The sequence below is a fragment of the Bison bison genome, unplaced genomic scaffold (genome assembly GCF_000754665.1).
Source record: "Bison bison bison isolate TAMUID 2011002044 unplaced genomic scaffold, Bison_UMD1.0 scf7180017864324, whole genome shotgun sequence".
Classification (NCBI taxonomy): domain Eukaryota; kingdom Metazoa; phylum Chordata; class Mammalia; order Artiodactyla; family Bovidae; genus Bison; species Bison bison.
Genome location: NW_011494896.1, coordinates 4,583,940 through 4,598,016, shown reverse-complemented (window position 1 = coordinate 4,598,016; position 14,077 = coordinate 4,583,940). Strand labels below are relative to the sequence as shown.

At 42.1% G+C, this 14,077-nt stretch overlaps 1 protein-coding gene across 3 annotated transcripts in view; it reads right to left on the bottom strand.

Annotated features, from left to right (window-relative positions):
* Window positions 1-14,077, bottom strand: part of DLG2 (discs, large homolog 2 (Drosophila)) — a 2,340,373-nt gene that overhangs the window by 461,912 nt on the left and 1,864,384 nt on the right. For all 3 annotated transcript variants that reach the window (XM_010853191.1, XM_010853193.1, XM_010853192.1), the window contains one exon: window positions 11,702-11,770. In XM_010853191.1, coding sequence (XP_010851493.1) covers window positions 11,702-11,770 — 69 coding nt within the window. The remainder of the gene's footprint in view (window positions 1-11,701; window positions 11,771-14,077) is intronic.

Genomic DNA, 14,077 nt, shown 5'->3' with positions numbered 1-14,077 from the left:
CAGAGACATTACTTTGCCAACAAAGGTCTGTCTAGTCAAGGCTATGGTTTTTCCAGTGGTCATGTATGGATGTGAGAGTTGGACTGTGAAGAAGGCTAAGTGCCGAAGAATCGATGCTTTTGAACTGTGGTGTTGGAGAATACTCGAGAGCCCCTTGGACTGCAAGGAGATCCAATCAGTCCATTCTGAAGGAGATCAGCCCTGGGATTTCTTTGGAAGGAATGATGCTAAAGCTGAAACTCCAGTACTTTGGCCACCTCATGCGAAGAGTTGACTCATTGGAAAAGACTCTGATGCTAGGAGGGATTGGGGGCAGGAGGAGAAGGGGACGACAGAGGATGAGATGGCTGGATGGCATCACTGACTTGATGGACGTGAGTTTGAGTGAACTCCGGGAGCTAGTGATGGACAGGGAGGCCTGGCGTGCTGCAATTCATGGGGTCACAGAGTCGGAGATGACTGAGCAACTGAACTGATAGAGTGCAAAAGAATCTAGGACTTTGTTTCTTCAACTCAACCTCATCACTTTGTAAATCACATGGAGGTGGCAGAGTTGAACCTAGAACCCAGGTCTCCTGATTCACAGTGACTGTATATTTTGTAAGTAAATATCTAGGCACTTAGACTAAGAAGACTGACTACTTTAAATCAGCACTATTTTGGGAAATTGAAGTATGCTAGTTGTAAAAGAGCGTCTCCCATTAAGGCAAAAGAAGCTGGCTAGAGAACAAAAGGGCAAATGATTCCAGTCGAGGTCCTGTTCACAGAGTGTTCCCTGGAAAGGCCAACTGTTCAGGCCTAATGTGGGAACAACAGAGGCTCCCTGGCCCTACCAACGCATGGTCTCAAGAGCCTGTCGTGGTCTTAAGAGTGTGGAGAGGGACACTCTTGTGCCAAATAGAGGTGCATGGTTATCCCTACATAGACAGGCCTGTTCCACTGAGCAAGAACGACAGCGATAGCTCCACAGACCAGCTAACCCGAGATGATGGGTTCCCCTAGATGCATTTGTTTACAGGCAAGACCACTTGCTGGTTCTCCTTGGGCTTACTGATGGATTTGGGAGAAATTTTTTGGTTGGGGTCAGTTAGACCATCCACTCCATATGGATTCCTTCGATTCATAGAGGGTGGTCAACACTTTTCAGGGCAGCTATTTTATTGATGTGAAAATGCTAGTTTCTAGAAAATTCTGCCTCTGTATTGTTGCTAAAATGATTTTTTAAGGTAAGATAAAATAGTGTATTCCCTCTACTGGACAAAAGGAAGTATTTGAATAGTTGAAGATTAGGAGGAGGCAATGGCACCCCACTCCAGTACTCTTGCCTGGAAAATCCCATGGATGAAGGAGCCTGGTAGGCTGTAGTCCATGGGGTTGCTAAGAGTTGGACACGACTGAGAGACTTCACTTTCACTTTTTCACTGTCATGCATTGGAGAAGGAACTGGCAACCCATTCCAGTGTTCTTGCCTGGAGAATCCCAGGGGCAGGAGAGCCTTGTGGGCTGACATCTATGGGGTCACACAGAGTTGGATACAACTGAAGTGACTAAGCAGCAGCAGCAGCAGGAAATCTTTGCAGTATTAGGAAAATACTTCCAGGATTTTTTGCACATGATTTTGCGGAGAAGGCAATGGCACCCCACTCCAGTACTCTTGCCTGAAAAATCCCATGGACGGACGAGCCTGGTGGGCTGCCGTCCATGGGGTCGCTGAGGGTCGGACACGACTGAAGTGACTCAGCAGTTCTTTTCTTTTTAACCCCTGTCTAGTTCCAAACACATTCTTCAAAACGCAATTTGTGTTACCTCTCCTGAGAAACCTACCTGGCTTCCCAGAGGCAATAGCTTTTTACCATTTCAGTTTTAACTCTAGTGGCTATCTCCCTATTGCTAAACATATGCTTATATTGGAGCAGCTGACCCTTGAGCAAAGGGTGGGAGTGAATCTGAGTGTAATTTATGGTTAGCCCTCCATATCTGAATTTACCCCACATCTTTGAATCCAACCACCTGTAGGTAGTACAGTACTAGAGCATTTATTATTGAAAAATATCCACATATAAGTGGACCTGCACAGTTTGAATTCACATTGTTCAAGGGTCAACTTCATTTCACTAACTTCTGTTTTGTTCCAGAGTAATCTCTGGGATGGTCTTTGTTATGTGTGTTTTAATCCTGTTTCTGTCCCTTGGTAAGTTTGTTAAAATATTTGGTAACCCGTGGCTGTCTGTCCACATTTAAGAACAAAGTGGTAGAAAGGCTTCGGAGAGTGTTGCACATAAGGGCAAAGCTTTTTTACTGAAAAACTTCAGGTTAGAGGGGCAAACCTGAAACTTGCTCCCTAATTAGCACGTGTGTGTGAGTGCACACACACACCATCAGTCACTCAGTTGTGTCCAACTCTTTGCAAACCCAGGGATTATAGCCCGCCAGTCTCCTCTCTGCATGGGATTTTCCAGGCAAGAATACTGGAGTAGGCTGACGATTCCTTCCCCAGAGGATCTTCCTGCCCCAGGGATGGAACCCGAGGCTCCTGCATTGGCTGAAGGATTCTTTACCACCGAGCCCCCTGGGAAGCCCCAACTAGCACGTAGAGCAGGGCTTTGGTGTGGGGGCGGTTCCTCAGGAGAGTCCTCCTGTTTCTTTAGAGCAGAGAGTTCATTTCCCGACTGGTGGTGTGGACTTGCCTGGCAGCTGCTCTGCATGCAGGGCTGTGCCCACTGCGTGGGGACATCTTGTCACATCATCCTATTCTCAGGCTCTGCTCTCAGTGCCATCTGCTGTCACTATTCTGCAGGCTCTGGGTTTCCTGGGCTCTGTTAGGCAGATCCGCTCCTCTCTGCACTCTGGGCTCCTCTCTACAAGGCAGCTTCACCGTGGAGGGCCGTGCTGTGGGAGGCAGCCCTGGAAACACATCACCAGGAGACGGCAGTCACATAGACTGCCACGGGCGAGGTGCCCTGGAGCCACAGCACGTGCCCTTCTTCTGGAGCTGATCTAAGGCAGGGCTGTCTCTCTCTGCCTCTTCCATCTCTCCCCTTCCATCTGCTTTCTGTCATGCAGAAGTGTGCTGAAATCTTCTGGCCTTTGATGCCCCCTCTCATTTCCTTTATAGTTATGGGACTGTCCTCTCGCCCTGTTTTGTTATTCCATTAGCTTCTTTTTAATGGGGTCTCAGGAGGAAGAGGAGATTAAGATGTGGGCTGCGTCTGTCAACTTGAACCCGAAGCAAGGCACTCATACTGTTAATGGGAGGTTATTCTGCCTCGTTATGTCTGGCGTAGCTATAGATGATTCAGATATCAGTTGAAGAAACCGCAGTAACTCTATGAAGAGGCTCAATGAGATAGTTCTGTTGTCTCTATGGATCAAATTAACTGGGAATCTGAAATATTTCCACTTATCTTATGTCAAGTAGTAGCAACTTAGGTGAAAATTACATAAACATATGGCCTTTTAAAGTACATTCATTTTTATAAATATCCTATGTAGTTGCTTTTTTCATGAAGGCATCAGGAAGGAGAGTTTTCAAATAATGAAATTTCCGATTTCAGCTGATTACCTACTTTCAGCAGTATTACACCTTAATGGGAAAACTGCTACAGGCCCAATGACCTACACAAAATGTAAAATACCTCTCCTACTGGGTGTACAGTGACAATGACTTTATGCCACATTATCTATGTATTTGATGGTCAGCAGGGCACATATAGCATAAACTGTAGCGTTCTGGGCTTTGGAGAGAATTACTAAGGTGTTGCCTTCTAAATATTCCAGCAATGCAAGGTTAATTCTGTCTCAAATATTTTGTATCAAGAAATGTTTTACATACATAGGGACATATATATATATGTATTTAATAATAAGCGTTCAATATAGGTCTTCAAACTAACCCAGGCTTTAAAAATGAGTTTTGTTTTCTCAGAACACTTGGACGAAGTGTATATTCAACTAGTACTTGGCTGTTGTTTAGCTGTTCAGTTGTGCCTGACTCTTTGTGACCCCATGGACTGTAGCCTGCCAGGTTCCTCTTTACATGGAATTCTCCAGCAAGAATACCAGAGTGGGTTGCCATTTGCTTCTCCAGGGGATCTTCTTGACTCAGGGGAAGAACTTAAGTCTTCTGCATTGCAGGTGGGTTCTTAACCATTGAGCCACCTGGGAAGCCCCAGCTAGTACTTATTACAGAAAGGTGGTGAGTCCTATGCTTGTCTCCCTTTGGCTGAATAGGAAGTTCATGCTTATAGATGGGATGTGTTCTGTTTAAGATTAACAGTAGATGGCAGAAAGGTCAGGATTCAAAAACTACTTTGATTACAGAGTCAGTTTTTTTCCATGATTGCAGAGAACAGAATATTCTTCATGGTGGATTATTAACTAGGTAAAACAAACTACTCTATACCAGTTAAAACGATGGGACCTAGTCGAGGATACCATTTCCTGTTTTTGAGAAATGGGGTCACTCTGTTCCGACGTCAGGGTAAGGCCTGCACATTTTTTGGCTTCCTCTTGACGGAGGATTAGTGTTAGCGATTCCATTTATCACAGAGGTCATTTCACTCAAGTGGAAAACAGTGCCAAATGCTAAAGAATGCTGATTGGCAGCTGCTAATAAGCTTTTGTGAACAAGAAGAAAGAAAGAAAAGGTTTGGAAACAGCTCTAGCAGGAAATGCCATTGTTCAGCATAGCTTGAGGGAAGGCTTCTCTGTGTAAGGACTAAACCCTGGAACGACAGCCACCCCGCGTGCTGCTGAAGGAGGTCTGTTTAAGGAACTAGGAGGGGGAGGTGGAGGCCAGTGGTAAGCTCAGCCCCAACACCCTCGACTCTACCACAATTAACACTTCAGCCTGCACGTGGCCTCCAGTGCCATGCCAGGTGATGGGCTATTCATTCTACTTAGACTCTTAGGCTTAGAGTCAATTCTACTTCTTTATCATTTTTTATCCTAAGAAGTTCTTCACTATGTCCAGCTTAGTCTGAATGTAGCTTATAAATGGTGTGACCACTGATTTCCAACTCAATAAAGCCTTTTTCATGCCACATTATAGGAAATGGAGTTGTACGGTGAAGCCAATTAGATTTCAAATCTAGGCTTGCTTTATTCTATGTAAGAGTCTTTGGGAAAATTACTTAATGTCTCTGAGGATCATTTTTTTAGGAAAAATGATGCCTGTTTCATAAGACTATTATGAAAATAAAATCAGATAAGATAGGTAGATGGCTGGAAGGATGGATGGATAGATAGCCTGGTACCTAATAAGCACTCAGTGAATGTTAGTTTCTTTTCCCTTGAAGAAATACAATGGATTTATACTGTTTTTACTCCCAATAAATTACACATTTTGAATATGATCTCATTAAGCACATGATGAAGCTTTCTTCTTCAAACCAAAGAATCCTAATCCCGTCAGTGTTTGCTTGATAAAATGCTGTCCCATCCCTTTGTTAACTCTGGATGTCTTTCCTTGGTCCTTTCCACATATCCAATTTAACCTGTAGAATTCAAAACCAATCATAGTTCTCTGGAGGATGCAACAACCAACTGAGTTTTGTGGGAGTGTTTTTCTAAAGTATGGTACTTTCTAGAAGGAGAGAAGTATGGAGGATACAATCATAAGCCTGCATAAACTTGCACTGCAGGTTCTGACTGATGGATGTTCTCACGTCCAACTGGAGAATACTCACAGACTGCAAAGGCTAGTTCCTCTTGTGTGTTTACGTAGTCCCTTTGCTTTAACTTTTTAAGAGATATATATATCCCAGTAATGTAAGAGCATTTCTTATTCTGGTCCTAAATTATTCTCTTGGAGCTGAGAAGAAGCTGATAAGTAGAAAAAGCTTAGGTTGTTCTTAACTTGTTTAATAAGCATATAAATACAATCTTGGTAATCAAGGTACTTTTAATATATATATTAACTCAGCAACAAGGCAAGCTCAAAGAGTGGTTTGAATTGCTTCCACAAATGATTATTATGTATATAGAAATATGCCTCCCCAGAATATAGCAAAGATACCAGTGACTGACTTTTAATAAAGCCTTATTTGATATATGGAGAAGGAAATGGTAACCCACTCCACTATTTGATATAGATGAGAAACTCTCATGGCTTATTGATTTACCTTATGTATAACAATAACAGCAACAACTACTATAGCAAACACACATACAATGCTAGTACTAATATAAAAATTAAACATATATGTAATTTTAATTCTTAAAAGAACTTGATAAGGAAATATCATTGGTATTTCTATTTTACATATTAGGAAACTGAGGCACAAAGAAACCAAGTAACTTGCTGTCACATAGCTTGTGAATTCCTTAGCCTGGATTTAAACACTGAGAGAATGGTGAGGATTCATGATCTAGACCGTCTTGTATATTATTATAGAACCAAATGCTATGAAGTATTTATTGAAAACTTTTTTTTTTTTTTAAGAAATAGAACAAATGTCACAATGAATATAGTAGTTTATTATTGAGAAAAGTTACCTGGTTCTTTCAGAGCTAAGTTTCTGTTTAGTGAACCACTACTATCTCTGTTTTTTTTTTTTTTTTAATTATTGGAGTATAGTTAATTTACAATGTTGTGCTGGTTTTAGGTGTAAAGTGAAACAGTTATATATATATTCTTTTTCAGATTCTCTTCCCATATAGGTTATTACAGAATATTGGGTGGACTTCCCTGTGCTATACAGTAGGTCCTTATTAGTTATCTATTTTATACATAGCAGTATGTACATGTTAATCCCAATCTGCTAATTTATTACTTCCTCCCATGTTTCCCTTGTGGTAAACCTAAGTTTGATTTCTAGATCTGTGAGTCAGTTTCTGCTTTGTAAATAAGTTCATTTGTATAATTTTTTACTAGATTCCATATATAAGCAATATTATATGATATTTGTATTCCTCTGACTTATTATGATAATCTCTAGGTCTACCCATTTTGCTGCAAATGGCATTATTTCATTCTTTTTTATGGCTGAGTTATATTCCATTATATGTTTGTGTGTGTGTGTGTGTGTTATATGCGACCACATCTTCTTTATCCATTCATCTGTCTTGGCTATTGTAAATAGTGCTGCAGTGTATACTGAGGTGCGTGTGTCTTTTCAAATTATGGTTTTCTCTGGATGTATGCCCAGCGGTGGGATTGCTAGATCATATGGTAGTCCTATAGTTAATTTTTTAAGGACCCTCCATACTGTTCTCCGTAATGGTTGTATCAATTTACCTTCCCACAAAAAGTGTAGGAGAGTTCCCTTTTCTCCATACTCCTTCCAGCATTCATTGTTTGTGGATTTTGTGACGACGGCCATTCTGACCAGTGTGAGGTGATACCTCATTGTAGCGCTGATGTGCACTTCTCTAATAATTAGTGATGTTGAGCATTTTTTCATGGGCTTTTTGGCTCTCTGTACATTTGAAGAAATGGCTATTGATTAATAGATTTTCTCTCCACTTTTTAATGGGGTTGTTTGTTGATATTGAGGTGCATGAGCTGTTTATGTATTTTGGAGATTAATCTCTTGTTGGTCACATCATTTGCAAATCTTTTCTCCCATTCTGTGGGTTGTCTTTTTGTCTTGTTGATGGTTTCCCTTTGATGTGCAAAAGCTTTTAACTCATTTTTGTTTTCATTATTCTAGGGGATGAATCAAAAAAGATATTGCTGCAATTTGTGTCAGTGTTCTGCCTATGTTGTCCTCTAGGAGTTTTACAGTATCCGGTCTTACATTTAGGTCTTTAAACCACTTTGAGTTTATTTGTATTCCTATGGAGGTATTGCTTTGTGCTGGGTCCCGGTACATTTGAAACCTGGTGTGTGCCCTCTGAGAGTCTCTGCTTCTCTCAGCCCTGTGGTGTGCCTACACTCAGGACCCACCTGCCGTCAAAGCCAAATGCTCCGGGGTTCTTCCTCCCAATGCCTGACTCAGGCTGTCTTGGAGTGCTATTTTTATGTGGGAATGCCCCTGTGTAACTTCTATGGGCTTAATATTTTTTGCTGGTGAAGTCAAAGTGTTAAGTCACTCAGTCGTGTCTGACTCCTGTGATCCCATGGACTACATAGCCTGCCGGGCTCCTCTGTCCATGGGATTCTCCAGGCAAGAGTAATGAAATGGGTTGCCACTGCCTTCTCCAGGGGATCTTCCCGACTCAGGGCTCAAACCTGGGTCTCCTGCATTGCAGGCAGATTCTTTACTATCTGAGCCATTTTTGCTGGTAGGGCTGTTTTAATATGGATGTCTGCCACCTCTTTCCTCCGTGTATGCTGGGTGTTATTACCCTGATAGAAGGTATGGCTGATGGTGAGGTGACCTGGGCCTGCATTGGATACTGAGCGGGGCCTTCCCTTGCTCTGAGGTTGTCTCTGCCTTGTCAGAACAGGGTCTGCTCCCTAGTGGTTGGAGCAGGGACCCGAGATCTGTTTCTGAGCTGAGTTTCTGATTTGCGGTGTGAGGCAGGTGGGATTGGAGCACAACCGCTGGGAGAGAAGTCGCTGAGCTTTCCTCCTCTAGAGTGGTTCACCCGTGCGTGTGCTCTGCTGTGTCACTTTTCACCTGCTCTGCGGGCTCATACACTAAGCCGCTAGTGGACCTGCTCTCAGCGCCGCCTTAACCGTAGGAATGGCAGCAACCGGCTTCTCTCAGGCATTGTATTCACTAGGCTACCAGCTTACACGCACTGAAGTCAGGTTCCAGGACTGCCGTGACTGTGCAGGACTGCCCTGGGAGCTATGGAGGCAGCTCAGACTGTGACCTGGCCCAATCTCTATATGTGTGTGCCCACAAAGCCCACAGTTGCTAAAGCTAGACTCCTCTCAGTGGTGGGAGCTCTTGCTCATTCAGGTGTTCGGCAGGGGCTGAGTTTACAAAGCCGGCCGGGGTGGTGGGGAGGTGGATGGGTATAGATCCCAGGTCCCCACAGCCCACAGCTGTGAAGAGAGAGTTCTGCCCTCCCTCCTTAGTTGCACAGGCCCTGGGGCTCAGCTGTGGTTTCAGCTCCACCCTGCATGTGGGCCTTCCGCCAGGGTCTGCTCTTGAGGTTGTGCTGGAGCACACACAGGGGTGGGGCTGGGACCACAGGCGGGCACGCCAGCCTGCTCAGGCCAGAGCCCCTCCGAACACCCAAGGAGGTTGGGGCGGCACGTGGGGAAATAGGAAACGGCGGCCGGGACTTCTTTCACAAACATGTGCGGTTGTGGAGCCCCTTACCCGTCCCTTCAGGCTGTCTCTTTGCAGCTGATCACAGTCCCCTCCCTGACCCCGGGTTCCAGCACCCAGCCTCCATCCACACCAGCACACACGACTCAGACTCAGGCTGGGAGGCGCAGGGCTGACACAGACCGTCCATGCAGGTCTTACTCTGTCCTGCCTGGTTGCTGCGCTCTCCTCTGAGCCCCTGAAGCTCCCCTCTGTCCCAGCTGATCTTCCCACCAGGAAGGGGGGTGGTTCCCCAGACTCAGGAACCTCTCCTTCAGCTCCCCCACAAGGGTGCGGGTCCCTTCCCCTTTCCTCTTTGCTTTCTTTTGTCCTTCCTGGTTGCGTGGGGATTTTATCTTTTTAGTGTCTGTGGTCCTCTGCTAGTGTTTAGCACACGCTCTGTTGTGAGAACTGTCCCATTCCCGATGTACTTGTGCAGAGAGGTGAACTCCACATGCTCCTGTTGCGCTATTGTGACTCCTCACCCCTCCTATCTCAGTTTTCTTCTTCTTAATAGAGGAGGTAGAATAGTCTGATGTTCTTTACCATCAAAAACAGAGGAGGAGGAGGAGGTATCTATCTTTTCGACGGGAGGGCAGTTGGTCTTATAGAAGTCACATTCCTTTCACTCATGTTCCTATGGGTTTGGGGCGATTCAGTGGAGTTGTTGTTAGAGGCAAGAAAGGACACCCCATAAAAAAGTGTTTCTAAAATTTATGTTTTTCCAGGAAGGAAGGTCAACATCTTCCTCCCAAGTCTGTGTCCACTTATGGACTTTGCTGACGTGGAGGAGGAGAAAGTTGGGCAAGGAGAAAGGCGGCAAGGACTAACCCAAGGTAAGTTCCACCTGAAGGGTAGAAAAGATGGGTGCTGCTCATGTCTGCAAGCCTCGCATTTGCAGCTGCTGAGGACAGATGGGAAAGAGTGATCAGGTGCTTTGAGGAGGGACTGATGCTGCTTGGGGAAAGTGGTGAATGTGCCAGAAGACTGCAGTGCGCTGCTTCCAGGGAGTCTGAAGGTAACTGAGGTCCTAGGGGAGCACGTCTTGGTGGGGGGGAGGCGGGGGTTGCTCAGTTTTCTTTGCATTGGTGCATGTTTGGTTCTCCACCCATCCAGGCTACATCACCAGTGATCACTAACAGAAAGGAGATAGCCACAGGAGAACAGTAAGAAAGCTATTTCTCATATTTTAAAAAAGACTTGGAACATTTTATTTGAGCCAAATGAGGGTAGCATCTCAGAAAGCTCTGAGAGCTGAAGTACCCATTAGCAGTCAAGACACAGTTATATAATTTTTTTTTTGAGACAGAGGGCTGTACATTAAATGACATATTATTAAAAATTTTTTTTTATTGCAGTATAGTTGTTTTACAATGTTGTTAGTTTCTACTGTACAGCAAAGTGAATGAGCTATACTTATAAGAAATACCATTTTTCTATTTTTTGAACCTTGTAACTACCAGAGAAGTAATCTAAGAGAAAGGAAGGTCTAGAGGGTGGTATGAAAGAGAGCAGATGGCTCCTCTATCAACTCCAGAGCAGTTTGGTGGACCCCAAGTCTTAATTATGTTGGAAAGAGAGACAGAGGTTTGACTAAAACACGAGATTTCAAAATGGAGAGAACTAATGAAGTTAGAGGTTTGAACTAAAATGCCATTAAGGAAGCCTACTTGTCACTGGGAAATAGGATTGAACAAAGCATAGATGGTAACAGATATTGGAAAAATAAAATGATTTCATTTTTATACAGTAACTAGTTAAAGGTTCTCAATTAAACCAGTCATGAGTATAAAGCAAGTGGAGGGAAATATTAGCCCCTTTTTCTTAGCCCCTTCAGCTTCTGCCCGATGTGGGAATTATTTAGAAATGCAAAACACTCGGTCCTCTATATGTAAGCCTGGCCAGCCAACATCGCCACTTCCATCTTCTGCCTCGCACACCCGGTGCCACAGAACTCAATCACGTCAGTGGCCTTTGGCCACCTCACCTCACTGGTGTTCATGGTTTTTCATGTGCTTTTTCTCCTGCAGCGAGTACCCTTCCTTTAAATGTCTGTTAGGCAAATATCCACAGATGCTTCAGTTCTTAGCTTGAGAGTTAAGTCAGGATGGTTTCAGAGAAGACCTGTTTCCCCTTCCCTCTTTGTTACCCATTCTCAGTCAAATATCCTTTCTGGATCCTTCCTTAATCCCTTATATGTATGCCCCGTGTGATGCTTATACCATATACAGGTAGCTATCTATATTTCTGTCACTCTTAATATGTAATGATCCCTCTGAAGGAAAACAAGAGTTCTCACTTGACTTATTGCTATTGCAGTACTTTGCTCAGTGGTTGGCATATAACAAAAGCATTAGAGATATATGCTAACAGAAAGGAAAAAATGGGAGCAAAGTGGTGAAGGAGGGTGGGGGAAGGAAAGAAAGAGGAATTTATGCTCAAAGTGATGAGGGTGCATAGTTGGTTTAAAAGAAGACTCTATATTATTATCTTACCCTTCCAGGGAGATGGCCCGTTGGAGAGTCACTGAAGGCTGGCGGGTTGCAGTGCTGTGTTGGGAATGACTGCAAGAAAAGAAAGACAAAACAAACACAGGTCATTCATTTAAAATATCTTTGCACATTCTAATCAGGCCTATGATCAAAAAAACAATAAATCTTAGAAGAAACACAGGAGTGATTAAACAACTGTTCTTCGCTGATAAATAGAATCATCCACCAAACTAAAACACTCTACCAGGTAAGGGGTTAATTTTTCTTTATCATTTGATGTCAGCATATTTTGTTCAAAAAGCAAGCTTTAAATGAAGGGTAACTGTGAAAAGAAACATATTTGGAAGAGGTCATTATTTTCCCCTTGGAATAAGACAATGTAGAACATAAAAATACATTTCATTATGATGCAATGTATTTTTTTTTTAATTTAAATTTATTTAATTAGAGGCTACTTTATATGATGCAATATATTTCTAAAAAATGCACATTTTTTTCTAACAAAACTTTAAACAGCAAATTTGAAAATTGGAGTAGTATTTAGTACAAATTTATTAGTTTAAATTTGCAATAATAAAAATAATTCAGCTACTGAGTGAACATAAAAGCTTGAAAAATGGGATTTTCAGTTGCATATTGATGTTAGAATTTAATGTAATTTTGAATTTATTTTGGTTGCATGATAATAAGGTAAGACTGATTTTATGGATAAGTAGTTGCAGTAGATATTGTAGTATCTAACATTTATTGAGCACCTATTGCCTGAGTTACTTTTCTAAATATATTTTTTACATCCTTTATTTCTTACAACTCTGAGGCATGTACTGTCCCATTTGACAGATGAGGAAGTTAAAGTACAGGGCAGCTTAGAAACTTGCCCAAAGTCACGTGGTAAATACCTGTGCTTGGAATGGCAACTAGACTGATACTAGTGCCTTTCTTCATATCACTTTCCAAATGGTAACAACTTTTTGGTTTTAAAGATTTTTGCCTTACTATCAGAATACTCTTCATTTGGATATAGAGATGCACAGTTTACAATCTAAGAGCAAAAAGGAATGCATTGTGAGTTTCCTTTGTGTTAAAGTATATGATAAAATGTATTTCAAGCTGTAATTTTAGTAGTATTTAGAAATTATTTGTAACAGTTATGTATACAGTATACATATAGTGTATGAAGGTGTATATACTTTCATGTAAATATATATATATATAGAGTGAAACTTGAGTTAAATATTTGTAGAACATGAGGCATCCTCATACTATTCTAAGACTTCTCAGCACATACCCTGAATACACTGCCCCTGTCACAGAGAACCAAGCTATACAGGTTGCAGATTTTTATTCAAAACTTTCATCCTCATAGGTGAGAAGAGGTAGCTCTCTCTGATGAGTATTTAACTGTGACCTGGGTAATATTTATCTGAGGTTGAGTGAGCAGAATGTGACAACAGCTAAAATCTAGAGAGTGGTTTTCTTCAAGTCAAGGCTTGTATCCTTTGTTTCCTGACTCCCTCATAGTGCTGAGCAATACTCACGGCACTATACGCATTTAACTGACTAACTGAAAGGAAGCACAGCATTCAAGAGCCGGACCATGTAGCCAGACTGCTGCTGCTAAGTCGCTTCAGTCATGTCCGACTCTGTGCGACCCCATAGATGGCAGCCCACCAGGCTCCTCCGTCCATGGGATTTTCCAGGCAAGAGTACTGGAGTGGGGTGCCACTGCCTTCTCTGCATAGCCAGATTGCTGAGTTCAAATCCCAGCTCTTTCATATAGACTACTGTGACCTTGACTGAGCTTCTTAAAGTTCTCTGTAATAGTATATTCCTCATAGGGTAGTTATAAGGATTCAATAAACAGTTTTTAGAACAGTGCATGTTATATGGTAAAAGCTACATAAAAGTATTTATTAAATAAACCAATATGATTTAGCAGAATGTCCACTTTGAGATGTTTCATACTAAATAAGCATAACTATTTTTAGATCATTTCAGTTAGCCATAAAGTCAATGCCACAAGATATAGATTTGTGAGTATACCCTAACGTTGATAAAATTAAAATGTAAAAATAACATTATAAGATTAATAGAAATCAGCCACAACAATCTGATGAAGAAAAAGAAAGAAAAGTTATCCAAATTGGAAGGGAAGAATATGCAGACCCCATAAATATAATGTCGTTATATGCAGATAATGATACTATATAGAGAAAATAAGGTGCTACCAAAAACTAATAGAGCTCATCAATGAATTCAGTGAAGTCACAGGATACACAGTTAATATACAGAAATCAGTTGCATTTCTTTCTACTAATAATAAATACCAGAAAGGTAAAGTGTTAAAAAAAAAAATCCCTTTTAAAATTGCACCCAAAA